Source organism: Hydractinia symbiolongicarpus, chromosome 13 (genome assembly GCF_029227915.1).
Source record: "Hydractinia symbiolongicarpus strain clone_291-10 chromosome 13, HSymV2.1, whole genome shotgun sequence".
NCBI lineage: Eukaryota > Metazoa > Cnidaria > Hydrozoa > Anthoathecata > Hydractiniidae > Hydractinia > Hydractinia symbiolongicarpus.
The window spans coordinates 6,550,191-6,570,846 of NC_079887.1; the positions used below are offsets into that span (position 1 = coordinate 6,550,191).

The 20,656-nt window shown below is 35.2% G+C and overlaps 1 protein-coding gene across 3 annotated transcripts; it reads right to left on the minus strand.

Annotated features, from left to right (window-relative positions):
• Positions 1–6,035: 6,035 nt before the first annotated feature.
• On the minus strand, positions 6,036–19,996 carry LOC130624071 (uncharacterized). 3 transcript variants are annotated; one of them, XM_057439641.1, is made up of 8 exons: positions 19,855–19,996; positions 11,938–12,374; positions 10,889–10,984; positions 9,996–10,119; positions 8,909–9,107; positions 8,200–8,240; positions 7,667–7,708; positions 6,036–6,251 (listed from the first exon to the last, which is right to left on the minus strand). In XM_057439641.1, the coding sequence occupies exons 2-8, from the start codon at positions 12,347–12,349 to the stop codon at positions 6,074–6,076; spliced, it is 1,092 nt and encodes a 363-aa protein (XP_057295624.1). In that variant the 5' UTR covers positions 12,350–12,374; positions 19,855–19,996; the 3' UTR covers positions 6,036–6,073. The 3 variants fall into 3 exon arrangements, with proteins under 3 accessions (XP_057295624.1, XP_057295623.1, XP_057295625.1); XM_057439640.1 differs by having other exon boundaries at positions 11,938–12,367; positions 19,855–19,991; XM_057439642.1 differs by lacking the exon at positions 19,855–19,996 and adding an exon at positions 12,642–12,742.
• Between the last annotated feature and the right edge of the window lie 660 nt (positions 19,997–20,656).

The window sequence follows — 20,656 nt, forward strand, 5'->3', positions numbered from 1 at the left end:
CCCAATTTGTAATAACACCTTGTCCCAATTTGTAATAACTCAAAGCTGCCTCAATTTGTAATAACACTTTGCCCCAATTTGTAATAACACCTTGCCCCAATTTGTAATAACATGGAAAATACTATAAATACTTTCCCGCAGTTTGACAGGACACACTATCTGTCAAGAAATTTTTATTAATGTAGCGCACGTGCTGTCAATGGTATAATAACGGAAAAAATGAACAAATACCAAAATATATACAAAAGTAACAATGCTCGATCAATTTTCTTTTGGTCATATGATAAGCAAGATTACGTATCATCCATACGTTAAGGCTTGCAACGCCAACGCGGTTTGATTCCATCTTATCAATTTATCTCTTTTACATTTTTGTGGCCGGTTAGGGTCGTTCGATAGAATTTGTTTTAAATGCAGTGAAATGCCACTGCATCTTCTACCACTGAATCAAATGTTTCACTCTAACTGTCATTGAAGGTGGTATTTGATTTTTAACCATCGCCAAATAAATTTTTGGAGCCTTTTTGCAATTACCTTCCTCATCAACCAATCCATTTTCATCAAACACCTCTTTGCTAGCATCTCCCTCATCAACCAATCCATTTTCATCGAACACCTCTTTGCTAGCATCTCCCTCATCAACCAATCCATTTTCATCGAACACCTCTTTGCTAGCATCTCCCTCATCAACCAATCCATTTTCATCGAACACCTCTTTGCTAGCATCTCCCTCATCAACCAATCCATTTTCATCCAACACCTCTTTGCTAGCATCTCCCTCATCAACCAATCCATTTTCATCGAACACCTCTTTGCTAGCATCTCCCTCATCAACCAATCCATTTTCATCGAACACCTCTTTGCTAGCATCTCCCTCATCAACCAATCCATTTTCATCCAACACCTCTTTGCTAGCATCTCCCTCATCAACCAATCCATTTTCATCCAACACCTCTTTGCTAGCATCTCCCTCATCAACCAATCCATTTTCATCGAACACCTCTTTGCTAGCATCTCCCTCATCAACCAATCCATTTTCATCGAACACCTCTTTGCTAGCATCTCCCTCATCAACCAATCCATTTTCATCCAACACCTCTTTGCTAGCATCTCCCTCATCAACCAATCCATTTTCATCCAACACCTCTTTGCTAGCATCTCCCTCATCAACCAATCCATTTTCATCGAACACCTCTTTGCTAGCATCTCCCTCATCAACCAATCCATTTTCATCGAACACCTCTTTGCTAGCATCTCCCTCATCAACCAATCCATTTTCATCCAACACCTCTTTGCTAGCATCTCCCTCATCAACCAATCCATTTTCATCGAACACCTCTTTGCTAGCATCTCCCTCATCAACCAATCCATTTTCATCGAACACCTCTTTGCTAGCATCTCCCTCATCAACCAATCCATTTTCATCCAACACCTCTTTGCTAGCATCTCCCTCATCAACCAATCCATTTTCATCGAACACCTCTTTGCTAGCATCTCCCTCATCAACCAATCCATTTTCATCCAACACCTCTTTGCTAGCATCTCCCTCATCAACCAATCCATTTTCATCCAACACCTCTTTGCTAGCATCTCCCTCATCAACCAATCCATTTTCATCCAACACCTCTTTGCTAGCATCTCCCTCATCAACCAATCCATTTTCATCGAACACCTCTTTGCTAGCATCTCCCTCATCAACCAATCCATTTTCATCGAACACCTCTTTGCTAGCATCTCCCTCATCAACCAATCCATTTTCATCGAACACCTCTTTGCTAGCATCTCCCTCATCAACCAATCCATTTTCATCCAACACCTCTTTGCTAGCATCTCCCTCATCAACCAATCCATTTTCATCGAACACCTCTTTGCTAGCATCTCCCTCATCAACCAATCCATTTTCATCGAACACCTCTTTGCTAGCATCTCCCTCATCAACCAATCCATTTTCATCCAACACCTCTTTGCTAGCATCTCCCTCATCAACCAATCCATTTTCATCCAACACCTCTTTGCTAGCATCTCCCTCATCAACCAATCCATTTTCATCGAACACCTCTTTGCTAGCATCTCCCTCATCAACCAATCCATTTTCATCGAACACCTCTTTGCTAGCATCTCCCTCATCAACCAATCCATTTTCATCCAACACCTCTTTGCTAGCATCTCCCTCATCAACCAATCCATTTTCATCCAACACCTCTTTGCTAGCATCTCCCTCATCAACCAATCCATTTTCATCGAACACCTCTTTGCTAGCATCTCCCTCATCAACCAATCCATTTTCATCGAACACCTCTTTGCTAGCATCTCCCTCATCAACCAATCCATTTTCATCCAACACCTCTTTGCTAGCATCTCCCTCATCAACCAATCCATTTTCATCGAACACCTCTTTGCTAGCATCTCCCTCATCAACCAATCCATTTTCATCGAACACCTCTTTGCTAGCATCTCCCTCATCAACCAATCCATTTTCATCCAACACCTCTTTGCTAGCATCTCCCTCATCAACCAATCCATTTTCATCGAACACCTCTTTGCTAGCATCTCCCTCATCAACCAATCCATTTTCATCCAACACCTCTTTGCTAGCATCTCCCTCATCAACCAATCCATTTTCATCCAACACCTCTTTGCTAGCATCTCCCTCATCAACCAATCCATTTTCATCCAACACCTCTTTGCTAGCATCTCCCTCATCAACCAATCCATTTTCATCCAACACCTCTTTGCTAGCATCTCCCTCATCAACCAATCCATTTTCATCGAACACCTCTTTGCTAGCATCTCCCTCATCAACCAATCCATTTTCATCCAACACCTCTTTGCTAGCATCTCCCTCATCAACCAATCCATTTTCATCCAACACCTCTTTGCTAGCATCTCCCTCATCAACCAATCCATTTTCATCCAACACCTCTTTGCTAGCATCTCCCTCATCAACCAATCCATTTTCATCAAACACCTCTTTGCTAGCATCTCCCTCATCAACCAATCCATTTTCATCGAACACCTCTTTGCTAGCATCTCCCTCATCAACCAATCCATTTTCATCGAACACCTCTTTGCTAGCATCTCCCTCATCAACCAATCCATTTTCATCCAACACCTCTTTGCTAGCATCTCCCTCATCAACCAATCCATTTTCATCCAACACCTCTTTGCTAGCATCTCCCTCATCAACCAATCCATTTTCATCGAACACCTCTTTGCTAGCATCTCCCTCATCAACCAATCCATTTTCATCGAACACCTCTTTGCTAGCATCTCCCTCATCAACCAATCCATTTTCATCCAACACCTCTTTGCTAGCATCTCCCTCATCAACCAATCCATTTTCATCCAACACCTCTTTGCTAGCATCTCCCTCATCAACCAATCCATTTTCATCGAACACCTCTTTGCTAGCATCTCCCTCATCAACCAATCCATTTTCATCGAACACCTCTTTGCTAGCATCTCCCTCATCAACCAATCCATTTTCATCCAACACCTCTTTGCTAGCATCTCCCTCATCAACCAATCCATTTTCATCGAACACCTCTTTGCTAGCATCTCCCTCATCAACCAATCCATTTTCATCGAACACCTCTTTGCTAGCATCTCCCTCATCAACCAATCCATTTTCATCCAACACCTCTTTGCTAGCATCTCCCTCATCAACCAATCCATTTTCATCGAACACCTCTTTGCTAGCATCTCCCTCATCAACCAATCCATTTTCATCCAACACCTCTTTGCTAGCATCTCCCTCATCAACCAATCCATTTTCATCCAACACCTCTTTGCTAGCATCTCCCTCATCAACCAATCCATTTTCATCCAACACCTCTTTGCTAGCATCTCCCTCATCAACCAATCCATTTTCATCCAACACCTCTTTGCTAGCATCTCCCTCATCAACCAATCCATTTTCATCGAACACCTCTTTGCTAGCATCTCCCTCATCAACCAATCCATTTTCATCCAACACCTCTTTGCTAGCATCTCCCTCATCAACCAATCCATTTTCATCCAACACCTCTTTGCTAGCATCTCCCTCATCAACCAATCCATTTTCATCCAACACCTCTTTGCTAGCATCTCCCTCATCAACCAATCCATTTTCATCAAACACCTCTTTGCTAGCATCTCCCTCATCAACCAATCCATTTTCATCCAACACCTCTTTGCTAGCATCTCCCTCATCAACCAATCCATTTTCATCCAACACCTCTTTGCTAGCATCTCCCTCATCAACCAATCCATTTTCATCCAACACCTCTTTGCTAGCATCTCCCTCATCAACCAATCCATTTTCATCCAACACCTCTTTGCTAGCATCTCCCTCATCAACCAATCCATTTTCATCCAACACCTCTTTGCTAGCATCTCCCTCATCAACCAATCCATTTTCATCCAACACCTCTTTGCTAGCATCTCCCTCATCAACCAATCCATTTTCATCCAACACCTCTTTGCTAGCATCTCCCTCATCAACCAATCCATTTTCATCGAACACCTCTTTGCTAGCATCTCCCTCATCAACCAATCCATTTTCATCCAACACCTCTTTGCTAGCATCTCCCTCATCAACCAATCCATTTTCATCCAACACCTCTTTGCTAGCATCTCCCTCATCAACCAATCCATTTTCATCCAACACCTCTTTGCTAGCATCTCCCTCATCAACCAATCCATTTTCATCCAACACCTCTTTGCTAGCATCTCCCTCACCAACTAATCCATTTTCATCAAACACCTCTCTGGAACACCTCTGAGGAAAAAAGATTAGATTAGACATCATTCATTCATATTTTTAAAAAACACTGTTATATAAAAACGAATGAAAAACGGAAAAAGTGTGCAAGCAACAAAAAATACGTCCAAACAACTTTTTTGTACAAATGATACACGTAAACTAAGTGAATATCTTTGACAACAAAATTTGTTTATTTTATAATAAGAACAACTTTGGTTTTGAGCTGAAGGTCTTTCAACCTGTTTCATTTTATTTTTATTGCTATTCATGTTTATTCATTATAAATAATGATTCCATACCTTCTTATTGTCGTATAACAAAACATGTCCGGTTTCATCTACCGTGAATCTTCCCTTCGATCTCCAAAATTTCACAACAGAGCTTTTTTCAATCCTTGGTCTATCTTTTACACGCGTGTTAAATCTATCACTTGTAAATTTGACAATCGCCGCGTATTCTTTGTCACCACGCGGCTGTAAATAATTTTTTACGATAATGTTAAAGATATCAAGATAGGGAAGAATAAAAGTAACTTCATCGTTAATGTTGTTGTTTACACCAATCTCATTCATTCACTAACACATCGAACATTGCGACGCAACCTGGTTTTATGCATTACGATCCTAGTTCTTTCTATTAATATCAGTCGATGTAAAGATGAAATAAATAAATCAAAGTTACATGAAAAAATGGAATGTTTATTTTCCGACTGGCCCTGTACGAGGGTTTCTTAACAATAAATAAAAGGTAAGTTTTCTTTCCCTTCCGAAGTTTTACAATGGATTTTCCAAATATTTTTTCGAGAAAAGAAATTATTACAAATTGGGGCAAGGTGTCATTACAAATTGGGGCAGCTTTGAGTTATTACAAATTGGGGCAAGGTGTTATTACAAATTGGGGCAGCTTTGAGGTATTACAAATTGGGGCAGCTTTGAGTTATTACAAATTGGGGCAGCTTTGAGTTATTACAAATTGGGGCAGGTGTTATTACAAATTGGAGAAATCATTACAATTTGGGGTGCAACAATAATAACAAAAACAATAACAATGGTAATTCATGTGAACAAATTGACAAGAATAAAACTAGTGTGAAGTGTTTTATAATGCTGTTAATTTATATTTACAATATGTGTGTATGTATAAATAATATATATACAAATTTGCTTTTCACACACGCGATTATGAAATACAACGAACTTATACAGTTCAGACATAGCGAAGTGCTACGCAAATCAGATCCTGAAATTATTGGTAACATTTGTAATCACAAACCGAAAAGAATTACACTAAATTAATATAAAAAAATATATATAGCAAAATGAATATTTTTCACTGTCCCAGCATCAAAGTTACATCTTTATTTGAACGTTGTCTTTGTATATGCAAAGCTTGTGCACGTTTTTGTCGTAACGTTAAATTATTCGTTCCAGCAGAAGGCTGTAACACCGGCAACGAAACAGGCGCTCTCGAAATGTTTCGATCAAGTGTGTACGATTTTGCGCTCAGTCTGGTCAATATAAAGAAAAATAAGAAAAATGAAACACAATAAATTTTTTTTCAAGCGAAAAAACAGATTGTGAACAGAAAGGTATAATACGTTAAATTGAAGTTTCAAAGCTCTGGAAACACGAGCCAATTGAATTTCGCGTAAAAATAATTCTGCTAAAATTATTGAAAAAAAAATTTTTTTGCAGCATGATGCAGATTCTTGTCACAGAAGATTGAAGTAGCGACGCATGAAATGTGAATGGCTGTTTTTACAGGTTTAAGTTAACTTAGGCTTCAATCTGGTCGATATAAAGAAAAAATCACATCTTTAATTTATTTGCTAACACAATACTGTTTTTCTCAACGAGCCGCGCATAAACATAGAGTCTGGGTCTAGCCACAAAAATAATATTGCAAATTGTGCAAGTAGATTAACGACAACAAAAAGTTCCCTACAATATTTCTACATCTGTTTTTTATCAGTTGTGCTGTATTTAAAGCCGAATCCTTTGATGCAATATGCAGTTCGATAATAAAGCTTAGAATTCGCTTAAATAAGTCGTAGCTCATTTTCATCATAAGGTTAAATTCACTTTCTTGTTGGACTATGTGGTTTTATCATTGTCATCTATCAAGACGTCGGTTATCAAACATACTGCTGCTTCACACTCTGATAGATGGTAAACAAGAAAACTAATTGATGTTTGTTGCTTTTTGTTTGGAAAATATATGGTATAGCAAAACACGGAAATATGTAAGCACGGCTTTTGCTGAAGCATTTAAGAAGGTAATAATAATAAGCATTTAAGAAGGTAATAATAATTGAATTGAATTGCTAATAGCCTATAATAATACGAGAGTTGTGTTCGTCTATGACTGCCAAAGCAGGTATCTTCGTTTTCCTTTTATATAGCCAAAAAACCCATACCTAAGTTGTTAGCATTTTTGACGTTACGGCGTCAATGCATTTATATTGGCGTCAATGACGTCAATGACGTGGGATTGGTAAAGGTGATGGAAATGAGGTGGGAAAATTACTCATTTTTTACCGCGTGGGTAACTAGGGAAACCTGGAACGAATTTGGTTTAGTTTCCTAAGTCTGGGTCAGTCCTTTTCCATTATTACCTTGTCTCAGTGGATTTTTCCAGGGGCCTGACCGACTAGTAAGATATAAATATATAAATTAGAAATAATCAGCAATGATTTCTAGCCATATTTTCAGGCGATTAAGTTCATATTTACGTGACTTTAAAGTCGAATAAAACAGTAAGAACGCATGAATTTGTTTTCTCATTGCAAAAAACATATCAAAAAATATTTTTTGTGATTAGTTTCCCGTCAATTTCCGTAGAAATTCAATTTAGAGACTCGCTAGTTTCAAATAATTATCTCGTGTTTCCGCACTGATCAAAGTACTTTCTAAAACAACATACCTATTTCGAACTTCAAGTTTTGGTAAAACCAATTTCTCCGGTCTATAATGAACATAAGAAAAAGATGTAAATGTCTTCTTCGAGTCAATAAAAGCATTGTATTGTTAAGTTAAAAAAAAAGCTTAATGACACGTTTTTTATAAGAAATCTACATGTGGAATCTCAAAAAATTAAGAAACTTTTACAACTACATTGCTATGACTATTTTACAAATAAGAAACTTCCCATACTTTGCTTCTTATTTCAGGAAATTGTTTTACAATAAAAACTTCTATTAAAATAAAGCTATTATATTGCAGAGACATTGCGTTTCAAACGCATTTAAAAATATTTAAATATTCTTTAGCATGCATTAACTATCGTTCCTTGGATGTAAATTTTTGAAATAAGAAATCGAATAAGAAACTTTTAGAACTCGCTCAGTTTCTTTTTAAAAAACAAACAAACCGTTTTCCTCATCAGCAAGAAAGATAAGAGTACTAATTTTTTGTGATTATTGTTTTCACGAGCTAAATCAACAAATCATTTTGTACCTGGGATGTTGTTCTCGTAATTTCTCTTTCAGTTGCAACAACTACAAAACACAATTTTGTTACATGACATATATCCAGTAATAATCTATGCACGGTACTACAGGAACAAAAAACGTGTATTGTTACATCCACACGCGTCTTCATAATGGGTATAGAAATTAAAGAAATATGTGCTGAAAAATACACGTTTCCCGATTTGCATGTTTTTTGAAATTTCGTTTTGACGTTAAGATAGTATTCAGCATCATTGAACTGGTGTGTGTATAAATCTTCAACTTAATCCGACATATGAAAAAGCTGTTTTGGGTGGTATCAATGCTACAGTCAAAGTCTTCTTCATTTTTGATTTGTACTAATAAGCTTCTGTTTTAGGCAGAGGTCAATTAGTACAAAATTTAAAAAAAACTGTATTAACAGGTTACTTTTTTGTTGTATGAATCTAAAGATTTCACATTCTATCAAGTTTCAGGTAAGGATAAAGAAAAATCACATTCATTTTGTTTGACAAAGTTGACATCAAAGAAAACTTATTCGGGAAAGGTGTATTACGTACAGCAAGAAGGCAAGAACATAAATCTTAGTACAACGGTAAACACCCACACACAGACAAGCATTAACACCTCGAAATAAAATCTCCAGATGATATTGGTAGCTGAACCTATTTTTATGAAAACTCGAGTTGCTGAAAACGTAACAATGTTTGTTTTACCTCGTTTTTCTGTTTGTTGGTAAGATTTTTTAATTCTTTAATGGCACCTTCGTAGGAAACACCAGCACTATTTACAACATTGGTGTTATCTACCAAAGGTTGCATGCAAGCTGGCCTCGCAACAGCGGGTAAAATCCTGTCGTAGCCGGTGTATGAAGAAAGATGTTTTTCTGTACTTGCTTTTCTTTTTACTGTAGTTCTAAAGATAAGTGAGCTTACGCAAGGACGTGCTTTTTCAAGGACGTGCTTTTTCAAGGACATGCTTTTTCAAGGACGTACAATTTTACAATTCAACAAGATGCAATACCTATTCATTTGTTTATTTATACATGCATTCATTCATCTTTATATTATTTTCCTTAACCGTTTTTTTGTTCATAATTTTTTAGAAAATGGCAGTTCTTTGGCGATTTTTACGAAATGACGAAACAGTATTGCCTGACGAATGCTCCGCAGCAGAAGGCTGCAAAAGTTCCACTTAGTCAGATTGCTAGGGTCCGCATTACGAAGCAATAAAGGCAAAGGTCCACAACGCTTCATGAAATCAAGAAAATGGACCGTGCTGTCATCAGCAAGAATTAGAATTGTAAAGCCACATCTAACCAAATAACCCATAAGATGTTTTAGGTCCGTTTGTAACTAGTTTCTAACTAGTGAACTTTAACCATTCCAAAGTAAATGAGTCTAATATGAAATGCCTGTAAATGATTGCTGATTGTGGTTTCTAACTAGTGAACTTTAACCATTCCAAAGTAAATGAGTCTAATATGAAATGCCTGTAAATGATTGCTGATTGTGGGTACGATCTTTGAGCTATAAAGGCTGTGAAAGCATAGCAACTGCTCTACTAAACAACCGCCTAAAATATTAATCTCGAAAAGAATTAATTCCTATTTTTATAGCCTTTGAATTAAAAGTAATTCAAAACTTACATTATATATAGAATATATATATAGAACTTTTTTTTAGATTTCACACTCCTTATAGCATTTCATACCAATGTGCAGTGTTATATTTCAATCTATATGCTCAGTCAGCAAGAACAATATATGATTTTTACAGAAACAAAAATCAACAAAAATTGTACTTGTCGTCGCGTTCTTTAATTTTTTTCGACAGTTTCATATTTTCGTTTTTTATGTCATGTAAGGATTTTTGAAGCTCCATCACTTCACCCCGCAGCATGCCAATTCCATTGTCAACTGGTTGCTCTAAACAGTAAAAACAACTAAACATTAAGTTTACGCTGCACAATCTACCCTTAAACATCGTTTTTTAAACCTGAAACCACATAATTGTGGTTTTAGGTTTAAACGAGTAACCAAGTAGGATTTTTTTGGTGTACACTATAAGTTCTATAAACTCAGCTGCTATGTATCCCTTAGTTAAAAACAAAGAAATCGAATTAAGAAATTTGAGGAGATGAAATCTACAGTTACAGGAAAGAACTAATGATGAATTAAAATTCAAGTTCTTTATTCAATTCATGAAAAAAAAATTTATATTCTTATTAGAAGAAATGTAAAACGTTTAAACCATCTACATACAATTATGTGGTTTCATTTTAAAAACGATGTTTCAGGGTAGATTGTACAGCATAAACTTAATGCTTAGTTTGTGGCGCGTAACCTTGTGGTTATGGAGTTCGCTTCGTAATCACAAGGCCCGTGATTCGGTCCACAGCATGGGCATGTTTAGCAAGTGCCCTTACCACAGCCATGGGTCAACCCATGCCATGTGAGAGAAATTGGGTAGGTATTGCCGGTGTATACTTATTGTATGCATTCAGAACATAGGACCCACATTGATAACAGTGTTTCCAACACTGAAGTGGTTATCTTGTATAAATATTCGTAACCTTTCGGAATAATAATAATAATAATAAGCTTAACATGTGTATATAATAGTCTCACTGAGGAGGAGTCCAATTGCTCCCTGAAATTTACCTGTACTATGAAGATGTCCTGGTGACTCACATACCTGGAACAAAATTCTGTGCATACACATCTTGTACTTGCGTGATTGGTTCACAGTTTTGTGATGTTCCACCAGCCATGATCAACTGAAATTGTAATGCTATAAGGAAAGTAAAAAGACACACAGTGGACAAAAGCACATAATTTCATCTTTTCTTCATTTTTATTTTCATACCTAAAAAATATAAATGTGCATGTTATCAACAACAACAATCTGCTGAACAATTATTACAAATTGTTAAAATTTTCCTTAATATTACGCAAGGTGGTATAGTACAACCAAAAATGTCAACTTGCAGGCCTATCAATAAGGGGAGAGCAATTGCTCTAGCTCACGCAAAGGCTCGCCCAATTCTGAGAAATGAGAAACTAGCTGAGCCATTATTGCTCCCCCAATTCTAAAAAAAGTTTTCCTGCTGAGCAACATTAATTCATCTCACATAGAAATCAATGTTATCTTTCTTATTATTTACAGTAAAAAAGAACTAAAATACATAAAAAAGATAACACAACATAAAGAAAACAGACTTTGTGATAAAATATGTGTTTATAATCTTATTTTATTTATTCTAATTGCTCGCCCAGTTTAAATAATTGTACCCTTGGGGCAGCGATTTATAGCTCTGGTGTTATTTTCTTATTGATAGGCCTGGTCAACAGTCTTTTACTATTTATTTATTATGTACAGAGACATCCAAACATTACGTGCAATAAAATCCTGTAGTCTTTTGCTACATATTTTACATATTTTACATTTATATATTATCCAATAGAACAGAATTATTGTAGGAAAGCTCATGGAAACAGCAGAGACATTTGTACCAGGGTTTCTTGTCTAATTCAAGTGAGATAACCAAGGTGTACAAGAAGTAAAAGCATATCAAACACAGTTTTATTATCTCAGGAAGTGTTTTTTTCATTTTAAGCAGTAAAAAACTTTTCAGGCAGGTTTAAAAAAATGTTTTTAAGGTAATCTTCAAATTCTCCTTTGATGACACCATGTCATAATATACAAATACAGACAGATTTGACAATAACGGTATATTTCCCTACCTTTATTTTGAAGTTTTAACTTTTCCAATTCCCTTTGAAGATTTAACAGCACACGCTGGTGATTTGCTTGGATAAACAATATCCTCTTCTCATAGGTTCTGCGTATCTCCTTGGTATTGCTATCTTGGTTTTCATGTATGGAATGTAATGGCATCTGATCAGATGAATTTGAACTGGATGGTGGAGAAGTTTGAGTCATGACTTCTGCTTTGTTTAAACAGCTAACTAGCATTGTTTGTAAATTTTTATTTTTGGTTATGTGACTAATTTCTTTATTGTTTTTTAATCCAGTGCGGTTCCATGTTGGGAATGATTTTATTGGCAGCAAACTATTTCCATGAAATAAGGGAACAGGCGTGACTGGTGGTGATGCACTTGAGGTTGGAGATAAATTCATTGATACTGCATTCATTGTGTTTGTATTTATACACTATAAACTTAATAAAAATATGGCAAAATAAAATATTTCAATACTGTTAAGTATAAATGCTATTAACAGGGGTTTGTCCATTGTTATATAAGCTTATAGACACTGCTTTTTGAAATCAAAATGGTGGGAGCTATAAGGACGTTTGAGGAGCTTTTCACAGTTTTGTTAGAAGTGCCAATACACACAAGATCATTAATGTATAAAGAAGGTATTTATTACCATTTGAGTAATAATATGGAATCTAAAAATCAAGAAGTCAAAAATAAAAATTCACCTGTAACTATTTCATTTACAAGATTAACACATAATTCGACGCAAGACTTCGTAGCGAACGGACGTGTTCATAAGCTATAAGCGGATGTAAAACTTCTCTATCTACAACGGGGAGTGATTAGAATAATAAACTTAAATAAATAAATAGTTAATTTCAAATAAAGATATAATGGCTTCGTCTTTTACACTTGCCAACTTAAGTGACATTGTGGGAAAATCTAAATCACAAATTGATAAATTCACAAAGCCAGATTTGGTTCAATTTTTGATAAAAGTTCAGGATGAAGTGAAAGAAAAGGTTGGGCTGAAAGAAATAAAAGACAGCGTAGATGAAATCAAAAATAATGTTCTTAAACGAATTCTCGACGACAACAAAAATATGAAAAAAAGAATTAGATTACTTGAAAAGGAAAACGACGAAATTTACGAATCTCAAATTAACCTTGAAATGAAGATTAACGCCCAGGACCAATACTCCAGAAGAAATAATCTGGAAATCATTGGCATATCAGATGATATCGCTGATCGAAATCTCGAAGCAAAGGTAATAAGCATTCTTCAGGAAATCGGTGTTACCTGTGATTGTAACGAAATCGAGGCTTGTCATCGCCTACCAAAGTCAAAGAGGGAAAGAGACTCGAAATTTCCAAAGCGCACTATAGTTAGGTTCGTCAACAGGAAAAAGGCTGAAAAAGCGCTCGAAAACCGTAAAAAGTTGAAAGACAGTGTAAATCATCGTAAAGTTGTTATTTCAGATAATCTTTGCCCAGCTTATAAAGCCCTGTTGGGAATGAGCAGTCAATTATATCACGAAGGTAGAATTGCATCATCTTGGTCTTGGAAGGGTAATGTTTTTATTAAACCAAATATAACAGATGAACCTTTTAAAATTTTTCACGTAAGCGACTTAGATTATTATTATGACGATGTTTCCTTGGAATAAGGTAAATTTTTAAACGTGTCTTTTTCGCGCCAAAAAAAGGCGTTTTTTTTTTTTTTTTTTTTTTTTTTTTTTTTTTTTTTTTTTTTTTTTTTTTTTTTCGTTCACTCGATTTAATAATTTATTTATTTATTTATTTTTGCGCGCTTGCTTGCTGAATCGGTCATAATAATCAATTTTCACTCCCCTGTAGTTTATCATCTTGTCTAGCTTTTGAAACGCTAAACACATCTTTTGACACATCCCATTGTCATTTTGTGTGTTGTGTCATTTCCTGCTTGTTTTCGTTTGCTCTCATACGTGATTATCTTGTTTCTATAGGCTTGTTGATAATTTTTGTGTGATATTTTTATGTTCTGTGTGTTCACTTAAAAATGATAAATTTTCCGTGTGGTGTCTGTGGAAAGTCTGTTAATTCAAATCATAAGGCTATTCAGTGTGATATTTGTAAATTCTGGATTCATATTAAATGCAATGGTCTCAATGCTGATGATTATATATCTCTCCAAAACTCTGATGAACTTTGGTTCTGTTGTAAATGTATCAACAAAATTCTCCCCTTTGTCTCAACAACTCCCCCCTTAGTTTATGACAAGAGTCTTTCCTCTATGGAAATGAAAAGGTTTCTCTCCCAGCTCAACTCTATTGAAATCAACGAGGTCCCCCATCCTGAAACCATGGGTGGTGTCAACTGCAAATATTACGATCCAATTGAATTCTCTGCCCTTCAAGTTAATTCTGATAAATTCTCCCTTTTTCATATGAATATCGCCTCTCTGTCTAAACATATTGATGAACTAAAGATTCTGTTAGGTCAACTTGGGCATGACTTCAGTGTTATTGGTATCACTGAGACCAAATTCCAGACTAAAATCCCACCTATTAACTGCGATCTATCGGGTTATTCCTTCACGCACACACCTACTGAAGGTGAAAAGGGTGGTGCTCTTTTGTACATCCCTAATCACTTGCAATTTATTGAACGTCCCGACCTGGATACTCTTGCATATAAAAGCAAGGAGCTTGAATCTAAATTCATTGAAATTATACGGGCCAAAGATAGAAACATGATTGTTGGATGCATCTACAGACATCCCTCGATGTCTGTTGATGAGTTCAACAATCATTTTTTATTGCCTCTTCTTGAGAAAGCGTCTTCAGATAACAAGTCTATCTTCCTCCTTGGAGACTTTAATATTGACCTTCTAAAGTCTGAAACAGTCAAAGAAGTGTCCGATTACATCGATATTACTTCGCAATTTAACTTACTCCCGCATATAATTCTTCCCACAAGAGTTACTGAAGTTTCTAGCACGATTATTGATAATATTTATTTTAGTTCAGCCAAGTGGGACACTGTGTCTGGTAATATTATAAGTTCAATATCTGACCATTTCCCTCAGTTCTTAGTCTTAAAAAACTTGTCTGCAATCAATCCTTTGCACACCTCTGATGATATATTTGTTCATGATTGGAAGAAATTTCATCACAATGACTTTCTCACCGAACTTCACAATAAAAATTGGGATGATATCCTACAATTGAATGTAGATGATCCCAACTTATCGTTTAACAATTTTTACAATTGTATCAACAGTCTATTGGTCAATCATGCTCCTCTAAAAAAAACATGCAACAAAAAAAGAAAAAAAAAATCCAATCCTTGGATTACTAATGGTATCCTTACCTCAATAATCAAAAGAGACCATCTGCATAAATGCTTTTTAAGAGAGAAAGATCCACTTTTAAAGTCTTCCTTGCTAGAGAGTTTTAAAAAGTACCGCAATAAAATTGTATCTCTATGTAGAATGAGTAAGAGTAATTTCCTCAATAAATATTTCAGCAATAACCAAAAAAATATTGGCAATATTTGGAAAGGGGTTAAAAATATTATTTCTGTTCGTTCTTCTGTTTCTGCTTCTCCCACCTGTATGAACATTAATAACTCTGTTGTAACTGATCCAGTGACAATTGCTAATTCTTTTAATGATTACTTTGCTTCAATTGCAGATAACATCAGAATGAATATCCCGTTCACTCGAAAACATTTCTCCTCTTTTCTAAAAAATTCTACTTCTAATTCGATGTTTCTTTCACCAACTGATGATTTAGAAGTTCTGCATTGCATTTCTTCCCTTGACCCTGGTAAATCTTCTGGGCCATTCAGTATTCCTGCCCATATTTTAACTCTTGTTAAATCTGAATTATCTATACCACTTTCAAAACTTATTAATTTGTCTTTCACAACTGGTATTTTTCCTACAAACCTAAAAACTGCCAAGACCATCCCTATTTATAAAAAAGGGTCCAAATTAGAATTAACAAATTACCGACCTATATCCTTACTCTCAAATATTGATAAAATATATGAAAAAATCATATACAAACGAGTGTATGGTTTTCTCGAAGCAAACAACGCCCTCTACAAGCATCAATTTGGCTTTAGGAAAAATTACTCGACTTCTCAAACACTTCTGAACATCTCTCAAAAAATTATGGATGCTCTTGATAAAGGAAATTATGCATGTGGAGTGTTCATTGATCTTCAAAAGGCTTTTGATACGGTTGATCATGAAATTTTGCTTAAAAAGCTTTTTCACTATGGAATTCGTGGTACCCCACTCTCACTATTTAAATCTTATTTAATAGGACGTCAACAGTTTGTATCCATCAATGGAAATATATCAACTAGTAATCTTATCAGGCATGGTGTCCCTCAGGGCTCTGTTTTAGGACCTCTTTTATTTTTAATTTATATTAACGACCTGCATTGTTCAATTAATTTTTCTTTGGTGCATCACTTTGCTGATGACACCAATCTCTTAAACTTCAGTAAATCTTTGAAACAACTGGCCAAACAAATGAATTTTGACCTCAAGCTTCTTTGCCATTGGCTCAATGCCAATAAAATTTCTCTTAATGCTAGTAAGACTGAGTACATTGTTTTTAAACATACACGGAAACCTCTTAATTACGATTTTAGGCTTTTTATCAATGGTAAAAGGCTTATACCTAGTAATTGTATTAAATATCTTGGTGTTCTATTAGATTCTGATTTAAGCTGGAAGTCTCAGATCAATGATACTGTTGCCAAGCTCAAGAGGGCCAATGGAGCTTTAGCTAAACTTCGTCACTTTGTGCCTTTAAATGTTCTTATTCTAGTTTACTATGCCATTTTTCATTCACACTTGCAATATTGTAATCAAATTTGGGGTCAGCCAAACAGTCTTGATGTTAATCGTATTACTGTTTTGCAAAATTTTGCTATTAGACTCATGTCTTTTGAATCTCGAAGAGCATCATCCAGTCACCTGTATGGTAATCTTGAGCTCCTCAAATTCTCTGATATTGTCAAATGTCACAATATTCTATTTTTACATAAACTATTTCATGAAAAATTGCCTGCTTCTATCCTTAATACATTTGCGGTTGACTTCACCCATGCTCAAGGCACTCGGGCAGAGAAAATTGGTTTGATCAATCTCCCTACCTTTAATACTATTTCTTTTGGTAAAAACTCAATTAGATTTAATGCCATTAATTCCTGGAATAAATTGCAGTCTTTAATGACTAGAAAATTTGTTTCCCTTGATTATTTTAATCTTAGAAGTGATCTGAAAAAGTACTTTGTTTCCTCTTACTAATCCTTCCTGAATTGTCAGACTTGGCCATTTGTTTCCCGCATGGTTGTTTATCATTTGACCCACTTTTATGTGTGTGTTGTTTTGTGCGTCTCGTATCGTTTACTGTAATTGTCCAAGGGTGGCCATACCCTTTGCCTTAGCTTTATGCTATTAGGTATGGTCTCCCTTCAATAGCATTATATATTTTAATTTTGTTACCCTGACTAATTATGATATTTATTTTCTTTTTCTTTATATTTATTTTCTTTTAATTTTAATTGTATATATATAACTGCTATTGATAAATAAAATATCTATCTATCTATCAACAATAATATACATTCCAATGTATGCCCCCAAGTTATAATAATCCTTAAGCCTTAATGTGTTTACCATTAGGTTTAACTTTGATTATTTCAAATCAATAACACTTAATGTAATGCACAAAAATGTTTTGCTGTTAGTTTTTTACATGCAAATGTTTTCTTGTAACAATTATTACTTTGAACCTGTTCTTTTCAAAATTTTTATCACTAACAAGTATTTGCTAAAGTATTTTAAGTGTGACCATGTAAAATTTATTTTCATTTTATTTTTTTATCAGATGCATGTTTTTACACATGCTGTGTTTAAAAACTATAGACTTTCTTTATGGCCACTATCTTGTGACTTTCAATCTTGGTTTGCTGTGTCTAAATAAATGAACAAGCTATAATCCTTTTCTAGATTGTGGACAATGGGTTACTTACTCCTCGTCAAATAAAAAGAAAGAAACTTGACTAAATTTTTGAAAAGAGGTGACCCAAAATTATTTAGATATATGTTTTTAGAAGGGAACTAACAGAAGTTGCATTTTCCGACAATCTAGAGTCGTCACATCTCAGAGACTTTATCTCATTTAATGGTATAACCACTGCAGGTGTGTGATTTGTAGCATGTATACCAAACAAGCTTTTTGATCACGTAACTGTTGAAATTATAACTAGTTGCAATACCAATTAAAGTGACATTAAAAAAAGCAGTGTAAGACATTTTGTGCTTTGCATAATCAAAAACAACAATTAAAACCTTAACTTGAATTCTCCAAAAAAAACGCTAAAATATATTTTAATTATTTTTTTATTTGTCGGGTGGATCTGACACACATTTATTATTTATACATTCTGAGATAACACCTAATTAGGGGACCACTAAATAGTAGTATTTTTTTAAAATGGTGCTTTCTAAATGATATATAAACGCTGTTTATGCAATAGCAAAATCCATCAATTCAGTAAAGTTTTTAAATTCTTGTTTCCATGCATGCTTAAATAATTTCAAAGTTAAGATGACAAAATTGTAGAAAAAGAGACAGACAATGTCTTGTTTGGTCTGATTAGCAACCACCCAACAAGGCTTAAGACTGCACAGTCGAAAAACTGTAAGTATATACCAGACTGACTGATATATACATTAGAAATAATTTCAACCTCACACTGAAATAAACACACATAATTGAGATGTATAAAAATGCAAAACTAAAACATTTTAGCCGATGTTCTCACCCTGTTCAACAGCGCTTTTGCAAGTTTGGTCAAAACCATAAAATTATGAAGCACAGTTGCCAATCTGGATAAGGTACAGATAAAAAACTTCTGAATTTCAAAAACCAAATTTTAAGTGTTTATTTTGTAAAACAGAAATTCAACTTTGGAAACTGTTTTTCTGTTTCGCTTGGTGGATTGGGGTAGCTACAATATCTTTATTACGAGTAAATTTGATTAGAACCTCCCGCAGTAAGATAACCCCTGAAGTGCACCCCAGTTCTAGCTAGTTATATAATATTCTTAAGTTTATTGGCATATATAGGGCTTTCTTGGTCCAAAGATTATAATGAAGAAACCCAAATTAGGTTGTAGAGGACAAAAAAGCTAAAATTGGTTTCTGCATTCCGGAATTATTTTCTGATTTTACACTAAAATAGTTTTGCAATATGGAAACTGTTTCTTAACATGAAAACTGTTTTCATTCTTGCAGTCACAATTTTTTCCTTCGTTGCTCTCCGATACAAGTGGACTGTTCACGGACAAACCTTCACAGTAGAAATCTTAATTAAACAGAATTTACAAGCAAAACGGCGTTAAAATGTCGCAAAATGGCAAAGATTAAGTAATATATATCTAAAACATATTAAAATTTTGACTAAAAAAGAGAAGAATTCCTTGAAAAATCCAGTATATATTGTATTTTTAAAGGTTTCACCACAAAAACATTATGATTACGGCATTTGTCTATCACTTCATAATGGCTGGTTAATCTGAATACTGGCCCGTGATTGGTTCAACCAGCATTATGACACGAACCCAACTGCAAGAATATCTGTTCATTATATTATCCTGGAACCAGTTGCAAGATCATCTTTGAGCTGTTTGTTTAGGTTGTATTGTAGGATTGTAGCTATATGCTACAGCATATTTTAGTATATATCTATTTTTGATCTGCTAAGGAGATTAAAGAGGATTTCTAGTAAAATTCAAATTCTGACAGCATTTGAACTGGGAGAAAAAACAACAGCAACAGCAAACAACAACAACAACAAATACGAATTTGAGAATGGTAGAGAGGAGTTTTCCGGTGAAGAATCAGGCGTGAGAACCAAAAATTCGACTCACCTTCCAGGAATATTTCCTAATCAGCATATATGGCTAGCTGCACATAATAAGTCATATCCAATCCAATTGAATCGAACAGTCAAAATATCGACGCCATTTTGAAAGCTAGCTAGCTCGTCACGCCATTTTGTATTGCATAGAAACATATTATGCTGTGTCAGCAATAACAGTGGAGCTACATATTCCGGGGGCTACTCCAAAGCTTTTTTGTCTGATTAATATCGGGGTCAGAACAGACAAAAAACTTAGGATCAAGGATAAATATGGTAGAGAAATTTTGTGTGTGTTTCTAGTTCTACTATTTCGTTACTAAAAAAAATTATCATTTTCAATGTGTTCAGAAGGAAAGTGTTACAGCATTTACCACCCCTCCTCTTTCCAGAATGTCGTGGTTGTGTTTATTAAATAGAACAAAATCTTTCTTTCGAATTCGTAATCGTAAGTGAACTAAACACTCCGTTCTTGTGCCTTTCCATTAACTCTCACTCTCTGAAACCATTCCTTTTAGTGCTGCAATCCTAGACAAAATATTGACACAAACAAAGATATGTTATTGACAAAAGCTTCATACGGTGAATGCTCCGCAGTCGGCACAATCACTGCTTTTAAAACGTGCCATTTGCATTCTCCACCACCGCACACTACGAAATAGTCCATGTCAGGGCTCTCTCGAGGACCCCAATTTCTCACATTAACATGCTGACGCCAGCAGCACATTTTAAAGTCCTAAATCCACCGCCCAAAGCAAGTGAACTTCAAGTTTAAAAAGCGTGAATCTTGTGGCGGCGAACTTCGCAAAGTT

Bases quoted from the DNA above. Each gene is read 5' to 3' on its own strand.
- LOC130624071 (XM_057439640.1), bottom strand. From the start codon at position 19,881: ATGCTGATTAGGAAATATTCCTGGAAG. The intron at 10,985-11,937 runs GTAGGGAAATAT...CTTTCCTTATAG, and splicing joins GTTAAAACTTCAAAATAAAG to CATTACAATTTCAGTTGATC. The intron at 6,252-7,666 runs GTATGTTGTTTT...TATATTGACCAG, and splicing joins AAACTTGAAGTTCGAAATAG to ACTGAGCGCAAAATCGTACA.